General features: G+C 43.9%; 1 protein-coding gene across 1 annotated transcript; it reads right to left on the bottom strand.

The window, feature by feature from the left end:
• Positions 1-415: 415 nt before the first annotated feature.
• Positions 416-1,366, bottom strand: LOC138527232 (olfactory receptor 5AR1-like). Its single transcript, XM_069638356.1, has one exon. It carries the CDS (start codon positions 1,364-1,366, stop codon positions 416-418), a length of 951 nt encoding a protein of 316 aa, XP_069494457.1.
• Between the last annotated feature and the right edge of the window lie 17,785 nt (positions 1,367-19,151).

Raw genomic sequence — 19,151 nt, forward strand, 5'->3', positions numbered from 1 at the left:
AACGCTGTTCCGCTTCCTGATATCTTTAAAGGACTCCACAGGAATGGGGACACTAAAGCACCAGCACCATTGCTTCTGTGAAAACCATGCCTGTAGGGGCCGTTGCGCCCGGCAGGTCAGAGAGCAATGGCCCCTGCAGGCATACTTGTTGTCTGGCGGTCCGGAAAGCGTGCCGGTACGCTGCTACCTGCAACCTTATTTCCGGACAGCCAGGCCCACTGATTCTTTTACACACATACAATATTCAAAACACCAAAAAAAGGTGAGGGATTGCTGATTTTGATAACTCCCATGACATAAGCCTACACACCATAAATAATACATTTTCTGAAAGAGAACACAGGAAAAAAATGGCAGCCTGTCCGGTGGGTGCATGTGCTCCACAAGTAAATCACACATTAATTAATTCATTCCTTCATGATGGCCGCATTCCTTTGTTGTACGTTTTCCCTCTCAAAGTTCTGCTGAGAGCCCCCTTGACCTCTTTGTTTCGGAGACAATAGATGACAGGATTTAGGAGAGGTGTGAGCAGAGCATAAACCATAGAGATGAGACTGTCTACATCTTGGGAGTAACTGGACACCGGCCTTACGTAAATAAAGAAAACTGTGCCGTAGAAGATGGTGACACCGGACAGGTGTGAAACACAAGTGGAAAATGCCCGGCGCTTCCCCACCTTGGATGGAATTCTTAGAATGGTGGAGAGGATATACCCGTAAGAAACAATGGTGAAGAGGGAGCAGGTGAAGCCAACAACTCCACCTACCAGGAGCAATGCTAGCTCGTTAGGAGAGGTATCAGTGCAAGCCAGCACCAGCAGTGGTGGGATGTCACAGAAGAAACGGTGGATGATGTTGGACCTACAAAATGGCAGCCTCCATACAAGTGCAGCCTGTATCAAGGAAAGGAAGAACCCACAGAACCAAGAACCTGTAGCTAGCAAAGTGCACACTTTGTGGTTCATTACCATCATGTACCGCAAGGGGTTGCAGATGGCCACATAACGATCATATGCCATTGCAGTGAGGAGGAAAAACTCCACCCCCACAGAGGAGTTCAAGCAAAGGACTTGCAAAAAACATCCTGGGAATGAAATAGCTCCATTTCCAGAGACTAAGTCGTGCAGCATCTTGGGTACAGTGACAGAGATGTAACAGGCATCCAGCAAGGACAGGTTGCACAGGAAAAAGTACATTGGTGTGTGAAGGAGCTGATCTAGGCAGATTATAAGAGCTGTGGTCATGTTCCCCAGCACTGTGACCAGATAAATGTTAAGAAATAACACGAAGAAGACTATGCGGAAATCCTGAAAGTCTTTAAGTCCAGAGAGGATGAATTCAGTCACTGTGAAGTTCTCCCAGTTCATATCTGTTTTTGCAAAATGTATTTTCATCTGTAAGAAAAAAACCAAATCATGATAAATATAAAAAAAAATAATGTTTTATCTTTTCATTAACCACAGAAAATGTCTATTCCTTTTTTTTACCAAGGAAAAACATTCTTTCAATGGACCAGGTGCAATTGTTTTCCCTATCAGGCGACATTTATTCTGAGCTGGAGGACCGGTACTCGAGCAATGTCAGTGTGACTGCATGTGTGCTGCTGTAAACTCCCAATGTTGCAGAAGGTGGCCCTACTGCGCAGAGGAGTAGCGGCAGAGCCTCGTGCAGATGAGCCCTTTCCTCTTATGCACACTTCGATTCAATGGAGTCGCCAGCTATGGACTGCGGACTGCAGACATCGGAATATGGGTCAGAGAGATCCAGCAGACCTCCTGCAATGAAGGGGTGGAAATAGAGAGAGCAATCTGCTTTAGCACTACTCTATCACTGTGCACTTGTTCAAGTCATCAGGCAGGTGGCCTCACATGTGAACTGACCAATGAAACATCAGTGCATTTCTTAGAAAATGTCAGTTTATGTAAATGTGACGCAGATATGGTGTCCAGTCAATAACCTTTAGGGTGCTCTGCCCCTGGGGGCCCAGAATGCCAGGGCTGAACACAATTTTTTCCATGACTCACCATGATTTTGGGGAGAGGAGGGGTGCATAACATTCTGTCCCCAATATGATGTATGCCCTAAGGCTTGACCACTTCTTAGGGTCTACATATAAGTACTTAATTATGCTCTTCATGATCTATAAGTTATATGTCACACTGAACATACATAACATATATTTCTGGAAATTACTTCCGGAACTTGACACCTCTTTCTCCCTCTACCAGCCTCTCTCACATTCTCTTCCACTCTTCCCATCTCACTTTCTCACGTGTGTTCTCTCTCTTTCTTCCTCTATCCTCTCTCCCTCCCTTCTTCACTGTCTCCAAAAAGTATTTCCCTTCCATCCCAGAATTGCATGTCACTAATGAGCAAGGTTGTTGATCTCAAACTTTCTATAACTATTTAAAGGGGCACTGACAGGCATATTGCATTTGGAGAAATCAGAAGTTGCACCATGTCGAACAGCACATACTTGTAAAAATGCCTTAATATGCTCCAGAAATAAGCCCTTCGATTTGCTTCTATTGGAAGATATTTTAAGTTTATCTTACTCTCTTCCTATTTTGTTTTTTAAACAAAGTTTAGGGCTGTGGAGCTCATGTTACCAGGTATCAAAGTAGATGGCACTTTATTGCACTTCAGAGTTAAGAATGTATTTCCCACAAATCAAGTCTTTTATTGCTTCTTTGTGACAGGGAATTTGTGTCCCCTAGTCTCTGTCAGAGGTGTTGTGGTGCAAATTGTGGAGGTAAGTTAGGAAAGTTGGAATATAAATTGGTACCTGCCGCACTAAAGACGAATAGAAAGTTGTTAATTTTGACGTGATGTGCGTATGCATTAAGGTTATGTCTATTTTAGGAGTCTCAATGGATGTCGAGATGTTTAAAAGTACATGACTACTGTTGAGAGTCTAGTACTCGTTAAGAGGTGAGTTCACTGGCAGTGCTCTGACTCTTGGGTGAATTTGGTTTCACGTGGCATGGAAGGTGTGTGGTGTTCACCTGGGGATGGCGTCGCTTGGTCCTGGTTGGCTTGTATTTAGGTGGTATCATGAAAGGAGACCTAGATTACGTGGGTTTGTTGGCAATGTTGGGTGCGTTGGTAATGTGCGGTATCTCACACGATGGTGGGGCTTCTCCACACAGGTTTGGGCCCAATAGAGAATAGCTCAGTATTGAGTGTTTGTGCTTTGTTCTTTATTTGTAGAGATAAGGCTTGCTGTATTTACCGCAGATGATCTTGGAATAGACACAATGAAAGTGTCAGCATATTAATGCTGTTGTAACCATCCAGAATTCACGGGTATGGTTTTGTATTGCGTTGTGGGAAAAATCAACACATTAATTGTGATGAAAAGAATGAGCCGTGTGGTTCGAAGTAGTGCCTATGTGTAATTGTATGTTATTGGGTTTGTTTTTAGAAAGAAGTTCCAGGTTCATGCATCCCTGATTGAAACTTTGTGACCCTACATATACTGAATATATGACAAGAACACACTGAAGGATTGTGTTCCCATTGGTTTCCCATTGGGAGGGTTACTGATGAGCTTGGGAGATAAAAACAGTGTGTTTGTCACGCCTGAAGAATGTCAAATATTTGTTGGGAATGACAGAAACATGTTGGGTTTAGGCGTGAAGTGTATCATGTAGGTGAAATTTGAAACTCAACGTTCATGTGTATCCCTGATTTTAATGTGTTTCAAAACAGAGGGTCAGGCTATCATTGAAATTGTAAAACATGTTTTAGTTTGGAGGATCTCCTTTTATAAATGAATATAGAAGTTTGGTCACTTCTATAAATTCATATTGTTATGTATGTGATGTTTTTATTGATTGTGACGTTATGCATATATATTGTTGTGTTGCAATACAATTATTGTTGTGTAATCTCTATGTGAATGTATGAATAGGCATTACATGATGACTTACTGCCTTTTTTGTTTATAGCATACTCATTTCCCTCAAAGTAGGTATTGTCTCCACACCTTGAATATTTGGGTCTGCCCGATTAAATTAAAGAAAGCCTCACACAGAAAATATACAGTAATCATTGCAACACTTATTTGAGGCCTCTGCATCCGAGGGCGAGCACAGAGGCAAAAGTAGTCGTGAGGTAAGTGGCTAGCCGGCACTCAGATCTTCTATGACTCGACTGTGCTTGTCGCACCATATTCACCACCGCAGCACGGGAGGGTTGGATCGCTCGGCAACAAGTGTACAAATGCCTTCTGAGGAAACGGCTCAGTGTGTCACCACCACTACCTACGTGTTGTGAAAATGGTCTTTCTGCACTCAGTTTTCTCATGCAGCGTGTTGCCGCATCTGCCTCTCAACCCCAAGCACCAGTGAAAGGACAGAGCTCCCTTCTCACTGCGTGCATGCTCCCAGACTGCCGTCCAGCATGCTGGAAAAGGGAGTTTGCTTCCCCAGGCTGGGTTTCCATGCTACACCAAAGCGTGTGTTGCCAACAATGTGCTGCTAGAAGGTGCCTGTTTTGGATGCTGTCTGCAGGGTGCAGCGAGAAGAGAAGTAGATTACAGCTCATCTATGTATCCTTCCTCCCACTCTCATTGTGGGTGCCTAAATTCCAATTTCTTGACAACAACCCAGAGAGATTCCATTGATTGTTACGTGCAGGGTTTGAACAAGCACTCAAATTTAAGGTTTATTGCTCAAAATGGAAGTTGGGGTTATTAGATCCTGGCAAGCATGACGGCGGATGTAAATTCTACTCCTTGCAAATGTATGTGGTCATGCAGAGTTGTTGTTGACAGATTGTGGTAAAGTCTGCCCTTATTGTCATGTTTTTAAGGAAAGTCAAGTAATTAAGATGTATTGTTTGGAGATCATGGGCTGGGTTAAGCATGAAGTAAAAGACGAAGTGATTGTGGACCTCTTTTGGGTCATTTATAGTCTGTGGGGGTGGGTAGTGAGGATCATAAGGAAACTGACTTGTGGCTTCTGGAGGAGGCATTCGATCGGAGGAAGAAGAATGTGTCCCGCCGCTGTGACGAACGAGACAGTGTCTGTCTGTAAGTTGGCACAGCCGTATTTAAATAGGGAACAATCCTTATTCCTACGACCTTACATAGATCCTCTTTATAGGACTTTCCTACACTTACCCAATACTCATCATGTCTTTCAGATAATTGGTGTCTCTGTCAGGAATCCGTATTTGGAATCCATTTCGATTTTTGCATTCTGAGTTCTGCGCTTTCAAAGCACTTCTTGAAGCTTGAACACACATCTATTCAACTAAACAACAACCAATTATTATGTAAGCTCTTTTACTTCTGAATATATCACTTTTGTGATCATTTGCTTCCTATAGACTAAAACAGATACCCCTGTTTCATTTCAGGCAACTTTTGACGCACTTTATCATCCTGTAATACTTTACTCAAACGCCACGAGAGACCATGGAGGCCGCCATAGGTAAGATTCTGGCGCACATGTCCATGTCGATATTCTGCAACATAAAGGTACTCCTAACATAACAGGATTCTTTGCTATTTTTTAGAATAGGCAGACCCAACACTGCCCGCTTGAAACCACGGACGTTCACCATACATGTCATCAGGACCAATATGAAACCAAAGAGGCTATCTTTGATTTGGACTTTGTTTCCATTAGCATGATAGGTAAGGTTATCAAAACTTCTTTCCTGAGGTCTGCAATAAGTGGACATTGGAGCTATAGCGTTTCCTAAAAATATCGCAGTCTAATAGGTTTGATTGACCTAGCATTAGAATGCGGGGAAACATTTAGTTTTGTGCATCAATGAAACAACAGAGGATGAGGGTCAGAATTGTGCTGAAGATACACAAGCTGCATATCTCATGATTTGATACAAGGTTTTATTCTAAGGACACGCACAGTTGACCGATAGGTATGCGGTTATATCTAGAACAAATTAATTCAAAAGCAATTATGTTCTGGAAAACACACAATCTTGTTATTTATTTAATGCTATGTCATGCTTTTTTCAGATTAGTTCAAGGAAAATGGACAAAAATTTCTCTTGTAAATTATTCTTTCTCCCTAGAAATTGTTTGAAATTAATCTTGTCCCTGATGAAGAGTGACACACTACTTGAAACGCGTTGTGCCTTTTTTTGTAAATTAAAGTACCTTACATTGCCTCACAACCAGCAAATTGTATTGATTGTTTATTCATAAATGTATTGCGGTATTCACATATTGAATCACAAACTCACAAATGAGCACATTCGAATTGCTTTAGATAACACTACAGTATATTATGACGTTCCGTTTTTCTTTTCTTCAAAAGAGAACAGAAGACATTGGGTACTTTTTAAATATCCTTTAGGCCTAGGCCACCAACAGTGTGCAGGGGGCGTGGGTTTCCTAATTGGAAACCTTCTTTTCTTTTTGCCTCTCTCCAGCCTAGATACCAAGGCTGAGAATTTTTCCCCCCTGCACCTATAATTGTCTACGACACCAATAAACTACAAATTGCCTTATATGACTGAGACAAAAAAAGTTGCCATCACTAACTAGATGTGCTGCAGTGTTTGTTCCTCTGCATTTTTATTTTAAAAAACAAGTGTTAAGGGTAAGGGACAAGAAAGACCCTGGTGAACCCTCCTTATGGATACCCACGGCTAAAGAGCTGTGTTCTATGTATCATTGGATGACATATTAGACACTTGATTCTTTGTCATAGTAAATAGAGTATCAAAATTATCTTGATGTGCAAGCTCGATCCTTTGTACCTGAGTCACACTACTCAACAAGACTGGATATTTGTTTCCCTCAAACCTTTCCAATCATATTTTGGACTGCTAGGTGAACCAGGGAAAATACCTCATCATGACCCTCTTAGTGACCCTGGAAAGTTTAAGATCCCAGATATATTGGAAGATCTTGATCTGAACACTTATTCCACTTATTCCAAATCCTATAGCAACCACAGCATGAGATCAATTTGACACTCGAAATCCTTCCAAAAGAAGATAGCCAACTTCTCCCATCTTACTTGATCTTGGACAAGTTCCTTTAATTAATAAATGAAATAATCTTTTATAACCAGAGACCAGTCTCTAAGCGTGTAACCGGGATTTCATCCTGGGTTGTTCTACGTTGTCTTGCTTCCAAGACAAACACGTTGCCCAAGACCTATCCTCCTAGGTAGTTAGCTTTGGATAGAGTGAGTAACTTTAATACCAATATATTGAATCTCCCTATCTTCCCACCTAAAGGAAAGACCACAAGCCAGCCTTGACATTTTTTTATATTAATCAAAAATATTCAAGGCATTACATTTTTGAAGACATTCAAACCATAAATCTGAGCAAACTATCAGTTTCTGTAACATTTCAGGTTATGTTATGTTGATTTATACCGTGCATCACTACCACGTGGGGCAGTTTCCAGGTTTAAGAAGTGTTGGGATCAGAGTGTAACGCTCACCTGATTCCCGTAGAGGCGCCGGTCTTGACTGGGCGTATACCGTATCTTCAAAGGTGATGTGTAACACACGGCTAGCTCTTTGGGCTGGACCTCTGTGCACTGTATGTCTGATTCGAAGGGTAAGATGTCTGCAGATAGAAAATATGGGATTAGTGAACTGGGTTATTGAATGTCTCTCTCTTCTTCCCTTTCTCTTCTCCTGTAGAACCCCGAAGGTTAACGCTCTCACCTTAGGTAAGTGAACGCCGTGCTCTCCATCTGCCTCGGGGCAGGGTGCTGTAACCAGTTTCTTCACTGGATAAGGGGAGCAGGCCTCTTGACTTCAGAGGACTGCTGTCCGTCGTTTACTGCACGAACGGTAAGTTTCGAGTAATTCTAATGTCTTTAAAGTCTTTAGTAATGATGTCTCTTGTTTTGCAGGGTTCCGGCGATGGTGGATGACGGGCTGAAGTGAGTTGAAGATGGAGCCCGTGTGATGAATAGAAGCGCCTGGAAGCATGTAAGTAAGCGCTTGTTGCCTGCTTCACGATGCGCTCTAACTGTCTTTTTATTTTGCAGGTATAAGTTCGGAGCGGCTGCAGGGTGCCGGAATACCCACTGGGTTAGATGTGGAAAGGAGTAATGGCACGTGAGTATTAAAGTTCCCCAATGTCTTTAAACGCACCTTGTTTTGTCTTTCAGATGCGGGATGCAGCCCCGAAGGCCTCCGGAGCGTGCGAAGAGTTGGTAAGCTTTTGTCTTTCAGATGCCGGAATGCAGTGTGAAGACCTCCGGAGCGCACGAAGAGTAGGTAAGCCTTTGTCCTTCAGATGTCGGAATGCAGCGCGAGGCGTTGGTGACAGCCGATGGACCAGGTAAGTGAAGAGCTGTCACTGAAGACCGTAATGCTAACCTGTTCTTTCTTGTCTTTATAGGTGTTGCTGAAGACTGGATTCAGGATGGTAAGCCTTTTTCCTTAGGCCCAGGATCAGATGCAGAAGACACGATGAGCGTTCTGCTGCAGAGGATGCAGAATAACGCAAAGCAAGATTCATCCATCGGGTGAGGTTTAAATAGCCTCCTGTAGTGCTTAGGTGTCTCCTTCCACAGCCACGTCTAGGTAAGAAAAGAGTTCCTGCTTTCCAGAAGAGTTCCAGTGTTCTGAACCTAGGGAGTGGCTCCTGCCCCACCCAACAGGAAAAGTAGTTCCAAACAGAAGAGGATCAGAGGCTCAACTGGCAGGCAAGTAAGCAGCATGGTCTGCTGCAGGTAAGTCCACCCAAGCATTATGAGCCCGGCGCTTCCAGCGCTGGGACTGGGCATATTTATGAGCCTGGTGCCACTGGCGCCAGGACTGGGTCCAAAAGGTCCCAATTGGGACTGGTTGGCACTCGGAACCTGGGTTATGGATCTGCTTCCAAGGGAGTTGGGAAAACCCTGACCTTTTGGAAGCAGAGATCATGACAGTACCCCCCCTCAAGGCCCCTCCCAAACCGGGCTTCTCCGGGGGTTTTGGCTTGTCAGGAAATGTTCGGTGAAATCTTTTGATTAGGCGAGGAGCGTGGACATATTCAGCAGGTTCCCAGGATCGCTCTTGGGGGCCGTAGCCTTTCCAGTCAATTAGGTAAAATAGTTTAGATTTGGAGATCTTGGAGTCCAGAATGCTTTTGACTTCAAACTCGAGTTCTCCATCAACTATGATAGGTTTTGGAGATTTAGTTAGTCGGGTTTGAGGTTGCACGGGTTTTAATAGAGAGACGTGGAAGACCGGATGTATCTTCATGTGCGGGGGCAAGTCCAACTTGACCGCTACTGGGTTTACTATGGTAGTGATGGAATAGGGACCAAGGTATCTTGGGTTGAATGTGCGTGGCCCTTTTAGAGGTAGATATTTGGTGGATAACCAGACTTGGTCCCCTACTTGATATTGAGGGGCTTCCTTCCGATGTTGATCTGCTCCTTTCTTGTATTGTTCTTTAGCCCTTTGAAGGTGAGAAACAGCTTCCTTAAAGGCTTGGGTGATTGTAGAATGCAGGTAGTCTACTGCTGTTGTTTCAAGATCTTGGAGGGGATCCAACTCCGAGGTTCGAGGGTGACTGCCGTACAAAAGAAAAAACAGGGTTTTCCCAGTTCCCGAATGGACAGAGTTATTGTAGGCATATTCGGCTATCCAAAGGATGTCTTTCCAGGTTTTTTCAGTTTGTTGCAGCATGCAGCGTAAATACTGTTCCAGAGTTTGATTGGTCCTCTCGGTTTGTCCGTCGGTCTGAGGGTGGTGACTGGTCGATAGTCTCACATCAATTTGAGCCGACCGACAGCAACTTCGCCAAAAATGAGAAATAAATTGACTACCTCGATCCGAAATTAGAACCGAAGGAAAACCGTGCAGTCGGACGATGTTTTCGAGAAATTCTCGGGCCAGAGTCTCTGCTGTTGGCAAGCCTTTGAGTGGAATGTAATGCGCCATCTTGGAGAATAAGTCCACGATTACTAGAATCGTATTGTATCCGGAGCATGGAGGTAGATCGGTGATGAAGTCCATAGAAAGCGTATGCCAAGGGCGAGGTGGGATGTCAATAGGGCGTAAGAGGCCTGCTGGTCTTTCCTTTTGACTCTTGTTTTGGGCGCATACTCCACAGGACATTATAAAGTCTCTGATATCTTTTTTCCAAGACGGCCACCAGAAGTAGCGCTTGATCTTTTCTGAGGTCTTGGCTATACCGGGATGTCCTTCCATTAAAGAATCGTGATAACAAGAGATTACTTTTTTCTGTAAATCTGTGCTGGGTAGGTATAATCGTTCTTGGAAATACAATAAGTTGTCCTTTACTGCAAAGTCCTTTCCCTGCAGATGCCAATTCTGTATGTCTGCTGGAGTTACAAGTTGCCTGGCTTTATCCTTAACTTCCTCTATGGATTGTGTGGCGATTACTCCCAGAATTCTTTGTTCGGGAATGATTGGTACAGGTTTAGGGTTGATCAAGTGTTCTTCCACTCCCATCCGAGAAAGGGCATCAGCTTTACCGTTTTTTGTACCAGGTCGATAGGTAATTATGAAGTCAAACTCGGCAAAGAATAATGCCCAACGGAGTTGTCTAGAGGATTGGGCTTTTGCAGTTTTCAAATATTGCAGGTTTCGATGATCCGTAATCACAGTAACGGTGTGTCGGGCCCCCAGCAGTTAATGCGGCCAAGCCTTAAAGGCAGACTTGATAGCCAGAAGTTCCTTGTCAGTAATCGTGTAATTGATTTCAGGAGGCGAGAATTTGCGGGACCAAAATGCCACGGGATGCAACTGATTGGTTACCGGGTCCTTTTGTGATAGAACTGCCCCCATGGCAAGGCTTGAAGCATCAGTTTCCACGATGTAGGGGAGTTCGGGGCGAGGGTGTTTTAAGATTGGTGCAGAGATAAATTTAGTCTTCAAATCCTGGAAAGCTTGTTCCGCCTCGGTAGACCATTCAAAACGTTTGTTTTTCTTTAACAAGGCAGTGATGGGCTGGACTATTCGGGAGAACTCGGGGATAAACCTGCGGTAAAAGTTAGCGAAGCCTAACATGCTTTGCACACCTTTTACGGAGGATGGTGATGGCCATTTGAGAACTGCATCGACCTTCTTTGAATCCATACGCACTCCGCCAGGTGATAATATGAATCCCAAGAATTCAACTTCAGTCACGTTGAAAACACATTTTCCAACTTAGCGAAAAGTTTGTGTTGACGCAATCTTTCGAGGACCATTTTCACGTGTTTCCGATGTTCAGATTCCGATGAAGAATACACGAGGATGTCGTCAATGTAAACAACAACACACACATCTATGAGCTCTCTGAGGACATCGTTCATAAAATATTGAAAGGCGGCCGGGGCATTGCAAAGTCCGAAGGGCATGACCTGATATTCAAATAGCCCATACTTGGTGCGGAAGGCCGTCTTCCATTCATCGCCCTCTTTTACTCGTACCAAGTGGTAAGCTCCTCTAAGATCCAGCTTTGTATATATGCATGCTTTTCTGACTTGGTCCAGGAGTTCAGGGATCAAAGGTAACGGATATCTATTCTTAACGGTGATCTGGTTCAGGGAGCGATAATCTATACAAGTTCTAAGGTCTCCTTCCTTTTTTGGAACGAAGAACAAAGCTGAAGAAGCAGGGGACTTGGAAGGACGAATAAACCCATTTGCCAGGTATTGATCCAGGTATTGTCGAAGGTGAAGGTTCTCAGGCTCGGTGAGGGCATAAATTCTACTACAAGGAGGAGTAGATCCAGGTATCAGGTCTATCTGGCAGTCATAAGACCTATGAGGAGGTAGAGAGTTAGCCTGATCCTTCCGGAAAACATCTTGGTATTCTAGGTATTCGGGAGGTAACTGGGGAGTCTCTGAAGAAATTGCTGCCAGTGCAACACCAGGTGGAGGGTGACAAGTAGAGACACATTCTGGAAACTGGACCGTTCTTGCTCGCCAATCGATCAGAGGATTGTGTTTCTCTAACCAAGGTATTCCTAGAATAATCTGAAACTGAGGGGCCTTGATCACATCGAACACGATCTTCTCATGGTGTCCATCTTGACTTACTAGCGTCACTTCTTGAGTGGTATGCGTTACTGGCCCGGAGGCTATCTCCGTACCATCCACCGTAGTAATGACGTCCTTTGCAGCCTTGGGACAAAGAGTTAGATTCATCCTCAAACATTTCATGATCCACATAATTGCTGATGGCACCGCTGTCGACGTAAGCTTCGATTGCATGTAATCGATCCGGATTATCAGGGCTAATGAGGACCATCGGTATCACGAAATGCGAGGTCACGGAACTGGTTTTCACGCTCGGCAAGAGGACCTCTATTCTTGTCGGGCGAGGTCGTTTCCCTGCTCAGAGTTTGTAACTTTGGTAACTGCAGCTCCTACTGCCTTCTTGGCAGGTTTCACCGGACAGTCTCGAAGAAAGTGCCCTGAGTTTCCGCAATAGAGGCATAATTGCAACTGTTTTCTCCTTTCCCGCTCCTTTTGTGTTAGAGGACCTTTCAGACCCCCTATTTGCATGGGTTCCCCGGAGTCTATTCCTTTGGAAGGAGTTGGCGGTTTGGAAAATACTCGAGCATCAAACTTGGAACGATCGGCCTTCCTGTTCTGCAGTCTGTGATCTATTTGAACGACTAAGTCTATATAGTCCGAACAATCTTGTGGGGGATTCACTACTTGGGCTAACACATCTTTGAGCTCTCCACATAGACCTCTATAAAACAGCATAATCCTTTTGTCCTCAGGCCATTGAGTTTCCACTATCAGTCTGTTGAAAGACGCAATATAAGCCAAAAGGTCTTGATTACCTTGTCGCAACGAAAGAAGCTCATTGTCCAAGGCCTGCCCCTGTGAATGTCTTGCGAACAGTTTTTCCATACTGAGCTGAAAAGCTTGAAAATCATGGAGGACCGGATCATCTTGATTTACTAGAGGGATCGACCAGTCTGCCGCATTGCCACTAAGGTACGAAAGCACGAAAGCTACTTTAGCTTGATCAGTTGGAAAGGCTGCTGGCCGGCATAAGAAATGCAACCGGCACTGATTGATAAATACTGCAAACCTCTTTGGGTCACCAGAAAATCGTTCGGGCGGAGCCAGAGGTACATTCCCAGGTAGGTTGATCTGCACTGGATTCATAGAGGATGTAGAAGGAAGATTTCCCCCAGATGCGGGTAACGGGGTCTGTCCGGCTTGTGACTGTAACAATTGTCTAGCGAGATCATCTGTTCGCTCCTTGGAAATAATCAGTTCCCTTCTTAGATCGTTCGTTTCCTGACGGGCTGCATGCACATCTGCCCTTAGTTCCCCAAGTAACTGGGCTAGTTGGTCGGTATCCGAGGTTTCCATAGCGCCTGGACGGGAGTTTTGTGGTAAGCTTTGCGTTCTGTAACGCTCACCTGATTCCCGTAGAGGCGCCGGTCTTGACTGGGCGTATACCGTATCTTCAAAGGTGATGTGTAACACACGGCTGGCTCTTTAGGCTGGACCTCTGTGCACTGTATGTCTGATTCGAAGGGTAAGATGTCTGCAGATAGAAAATATGGGATTAGTGAACTGGGTTATTGAATGTCTCTCTCTTCTTCCCTTTCTCTTCTCCTGTAGAACCCCGAAGGTTAACGCTCTCACCTTAGGTAAGTGAACGCCGTGCTCTCCATCTGCCTCGGGGCAGGGTGCTGTAACCAGTTTCTTCACTGGATAAGGGGAGCAGGCCTCTTGACTTCAGAGGACTGCTGTCCGTCGTTTACTGCACGAACGGTAAGTTTCGAGTAATTCTAATGTCTTTAAAGTCTTTAGTAATGATGTCTCTTGTTTTGCAGGGTTCCGGCGATGGTGGATAACGGGCTGAAGTGAGTTGAAGATGGAGCCCGTGTGATGAATAGAAGCGCCTGGAAGCACGTAAGTAAGCGCTTGTTGCCTGCTTCACGATGCGCTCTAACTGTCTTTTTATTTTGCAGGTATAAGTTCGGAGCGGCTGCAGGGTGCCGGAATACCCACTGGGTTAGATGTGGAAAGGAGTAATGGCACGTGAGTATTAAAGTTCCCCAATGTCTTTAAACGCACCTTGTTTTGTCTTTCAGATGCGGGATGCAGCCCCGAAGGCCTCCGGAGCGTGCGAAGAGTTGGTAAGCTTTTGTCTTTCAGATGCCGGAATGCAGTGTGAAGACCTCCGGAGCGCACGAAGAGTAGGTAAGCCTTTGTCCTTCAGATGTCGGAATGCAGCGCGAGGCGTTGGTGACAGCCGATGGACCAGGTAAGTGAAGAGCTGTCACTGAAGACCGTAATGCTAACCTGTTCTTTCTTGTCTTTATAGGTGTTCCTGAAGACTGGATTCAGGATGGTAAGCCTTTTTCCTTAGGCCCAGGATCAGATGCAGAAGACACGATGAGCGTTCTGCTGCAGAGGATGCAGAATAACGCAAAGCAAGATTCATCCATCGGGTGTGGTTTAAATAGCCTCCTGTAGTGCTTAGGTGTCTCCTTCCACAGCCACGCCTAGGTAAGAAAAGAGTTCCTGCTTTCCAGAAGAGTTCCAGTGTTCTGAACCTAGGGAGTGGCTCCTTCCCCACCCAACAGGAAAAGTAGTTCCAAACAGAAGAGGATCAGAGGCTCAACTGGCAGGCAAGTAAGCAGCATGGTCTGCTGCAGGTAAGTCCACCCAAGCATTATGAGCCCGGCGCTTCCAGCGCTGGGACTGGGCATATTTATGAGCCTGGTGCCACTGGCGCCAGGACTGGGTCCAAAAGGTCCCAATTGGGACTGGTTGGCACTCGGAACCTGGGTTATGGATCTGCTTCCAAGGGAGTTGGGAAAACCCTGACCTTTTGGAAGCAGAGATCATGACACAGAGACCATACAAATTGTATCAGTTGCAAATAGCGAGGTTTTATGAGATTTGTACCTAACCACCGGCCTTCAGTATATGTGTTATTCCCGGTTCTTTGGACCAATGCTTGAAAACAAATAAAAAGTAGATGGGGACAACCCTGTCTCATACCTCTGTGTAGTGCTATACCCTGAACCAAAAACGATTAAAGTCACGCATACCTTATAACAACGTAGAGTAGGTATTGTCTCAAGGGTGCAGGGGAGAAACAGAGCCTCTGGAACAACAAGTCCCTAACTAATCACAAAATAAAAAGTGTCCTCAGTTGACGAACACTCCCGTCCCTTGCACACCCTCTGGGTTGGTCACCTTACCAATCAGAACTTAGGAATTTTAATATAACACACATTATTTACCACAGTAAATTATTTCAGTGACTGAAAACAGATTATTTTTTGATATATCCTGCTTTTTATATATTTTTGATAGAATCCATGTATCTACATTTTTTAGAATCCGACAGCACACAACAAGACTGTCACATGAGGCAGATTCTTCTCTGCACTGATTGAAATCCCTGGTCTTACTAAGGTGCTATTTCTACCTATTGAGATTTAGCAGGCATATAGGTCCATTTGAGACATATGGTTTATTCCCAAAAATACCGACACGATTCGATTCATCTAAGCCTTTAATTTGTTTTGTAGATGCTATTGGGGAATGAAGATTCAACACATTAATGAACCGTAACAGTTTTGTTCCTGATGAAGAGATAAATATTCCCGAAACGCGCTGAGCTATTTTATGTATTTCAGATTCAGATTTTATTGATATATTTATAGCCAATATTGGCTTTGGATAACATATTGTACATTGTATCCAATTACATCACATTTCAGGTTAAAATTCACATTCAAGTAACACAAGTACCAAAGTTAAAAGAATAATATTGACACTAGCGAGACATTTAAAAATCTCAACAATTTTCAAATAAAATGAGACTATAAAATATATCAAATTGATATCATCACCTATTAGAAAGGTCTCCAATGTGCCAGCTAAATAGTTCAAATCTACAGTGTGACAATAAGATTTAATGTATTTAAGACGAAGAATTTCTAGACTTTCACAGATTATAATCAAATGTTGGAGTGATTCTATCACATAAGTACCACATAGGCGACAACAGCGTTGATCACGGCCCAGGCTCATCCATGCACCCTTAGTGTCTAGCGCTTCTGAAACATTAAATGTCATTAATAGGTACGTGCAGAAAGTTCTCACGCTAGGGTAGGCCTTAAGATATTCTGGTGTGTGCGTACGCATGACTCTCACGGATCAATAAGCACCACTATTGGTTTTAGCAGTTAATGCATTCATGTACCTCTCATGGCCATAGATACTAGGGGCCACTTTTAACTTGGACTTCAGACATAGCTTGGTAATTGGAATAGTGTAAGCCACTGTCCATTGCACATAGAGAAGTTGCAAGGAACGAATTAACCCATAGGGTTGTCGGCCCTCTAGTCTCATAAGCGCATGAAAATAGGGTACAAGGATCATCTCGGTTTGAAGAGTACACAGATCATGAAATATCAATACTGATTGACATATGTAGGCTTCATTTACTCCAGTTAATTCTAAGTAGATATATTCGATTGAGACACTCTGAGGAAGTCGCAATACCTTGCATAACATTTTAGCCTCAAAGGCGACTAATCGCTTGCCATACTTATTGCCCCAAATTGCAATGGCATACATTAATATTGCATGTACTTTAGCTGTATACAACGTCAATATTGCCTTGGCTGAATAGCCTACATTTTTTCCCATATATATGCTCAATGCATTATTTGCCAGCATGCAACGATATTTAACATTCGCCCAATGTGCTTCCTAATTCAATCTCTCGTCATGATACCAAGGTATTTATAGGTTGTTACCTGTTCTAGCCTGGTGTTATTTATTGTCCACACATACTTCTTAAAAGATTTGTTTACAGGGAAGACCATTATTTTACTTTTAGAAATGTTTATGCCTAACCCATTTTCTCTGGAGTATAAGGCCAGTGTGTCTAACATGTTTTTTAGGCCTTTCGGTGTGTAGTCTAAAACCAACAGGTCATCGGCATAAGCCAACCAACCCAGAATGACTGAACTTATTTTGATGGGATTTGCCAGATTATTGGCAAAGGCTTCCTGCATGTTTGCCAAATAAAGATTGAATACAATTGCAGCAACTATGCAGCCCTGTTTTACTCCGATGCTTGTGGGCATTAGTTCTGACAACCGCCCCTTAGCATTAAGGCGAACACAAACATTGGTGTCATTATTCAAAAGCATCAACATTCTCAAGAGTCTCTGTGGTATCTTCCAATTGCTCAGCTTCCTCCAAAGACGGTTTTGCTGAACCGTATCGAAGGCCGCTGAGAAATAGATATATGCTCCATAAACATTCAGTTCTCTATTGGCTCTTGCATTTCCAATTGCAGATGTAAGCAAAAATAGATTGTGAGTGGTGCAGGATTTCGCACGGAAACCTATCTGGTTAGAAGGCAGTATTTTCTTATCACTAATCCAGGTGTTAAGTTCAGATAGTAACACTTGTGCGAACATTTTTGATGATATATCCAACATTGCCAACATACGGAAATTTAGAGGGTTATCTCAGGCGCCCTTTTTGTGTAGTGGCAATATGTGGCTGGTATGCCATGACTGTGGGACCACTCCTAATTCGCCAATATGAGTGAACAATAAATGTAATGCTGCTGCCCAAAGAGAAGGAACCTGTTTAAATAGCACATTACAGCTGCCGTCCGGACCAGATGCACGCAAGTTAACTTTTCAATAATTACTGTGATGTCTAGTACTGTAGCCTTGCACTCCCACATAGTCTCAGGAATAGAAAAGATTTCACCGTCTTGCTCTTCACGTCCTAGAGTATTATTAATATGGTCTTGCCATTTTACTTCAGGGATGCAATTAACAGGGAGATCTCTTTGCTTTCCTTCACGTAAGATTTGCCAAATACCCAAGGTATTATTCGATAACGCTTGATTGGCAATCTTTTTCCATTTCTCAATCTCACATTCCCGTTTATGTTTTCTTAACTAGTCCCTAAATTTCCTCTTAGTATTCTTTACTAGCGTGACTACTGGAATCTGGGATGGTATACATTTATTTTGGGATATGATTGTATGATCTGCCATGGGCAATTCCCCGACACCCTCAAATTCAGTAAAAAACCTTGGATGCACCCTCGACTCAGACCTAACCTTCTCGCTCTAAGTCAACAACATCTCCAAGTCCTGCCACTACCACCTTAAAACTCTTAGGTGCATTTTTCCATACCTCTCTTTTCCCAACAGACTTTCCGTGGTCCAATCGATTGTCATGTCAAGACTGGACTATGCTAACCCTCTATACCTCGGAGTCCACGCGTACCAACTGACTAAACTACAAAGAGCACAAAACGCTGCGGCCAAACTGCTACTAGCACTTCGCCCAAGAGATCACATCTCCCCAGCCCTCACAACTCTGCACTGGCTTCCGGTTGCCCAAAGGGTGACCTTCAAAACCTTATGCATCTCTCACAGAGCAATGCATAAAACCGGACCTCAATATCTTCAAGACAAACTAAAACCCTACCATCCTCCACGCACTCTAAGATCAAGCTCTGCCGGCCTCCTAGTCATACCAAAAACCAACTCAGTCAGGTTAGGTGGATCATCATTTTCAGCCCTGGCCCTGACTCTGTGGAACGCACTTCCACCCCACATCCGACTCACCGAGGACCTCATGTCTTTCTGCAAATTACTAAAAACATGGCTGTTCCCCTAAAATCGACTCTTATCTCATACTGGATAACAGCAATCAATGACCTTAGCCCAAAGCTGCTTTTTCATAAATAACAATCCAGCAGTGAAGTGGATGAAATTAAGGAAATGGATGAAAGCAATGAATTGGACGAGAGGAATAAAATGGACGAGAGGAATGAAGTAGACAAGAGGAATAAGTTGGACGAGAAGATGGAAAGAATGAGTACATGATACGGATGGAGTGCACGGAACAGATAGAGTGCCTGGAACGGATCGATGGCAAGGAATGACAGTGTGCATGGAATGAACGGAACGAATGGAATAGATGAAACAAGTGCATGACATGGATGGAGTGCATGGGACGTATGGAGTGCATGGGACAGACGGAGTGCATGGGATGGATGGAGTGCATGGGACAGATGGAGTGCGTGCGACGGATGATGTGGATAGAATGCATGAAGCGGGTGGTACGGATAAAGTGGGTGAAGCAGATGAAGTGGGTGGAGTGGATGAAGTGGGTGGAGTGGATGAAGAGTGTAGAGCGGATGATGAGTGTCGAGCGGATGAAGAGTGC

Source organism: Ambystoma mexicanum, chromosome 1p (genome assembly GCF_040938575.1).
Source record: "Ambystoma mexicanum isolate Mex_15411 chromosome 1p, UKY_AmexF1_1, whole genome shotgun sequence".
Lineage (NCBI taxonomy): Eukaryota > Metazoa > Chordata > Amphibia > Caudata > Ambystomatidae > Ambystoma > Ambystoma mexicanum.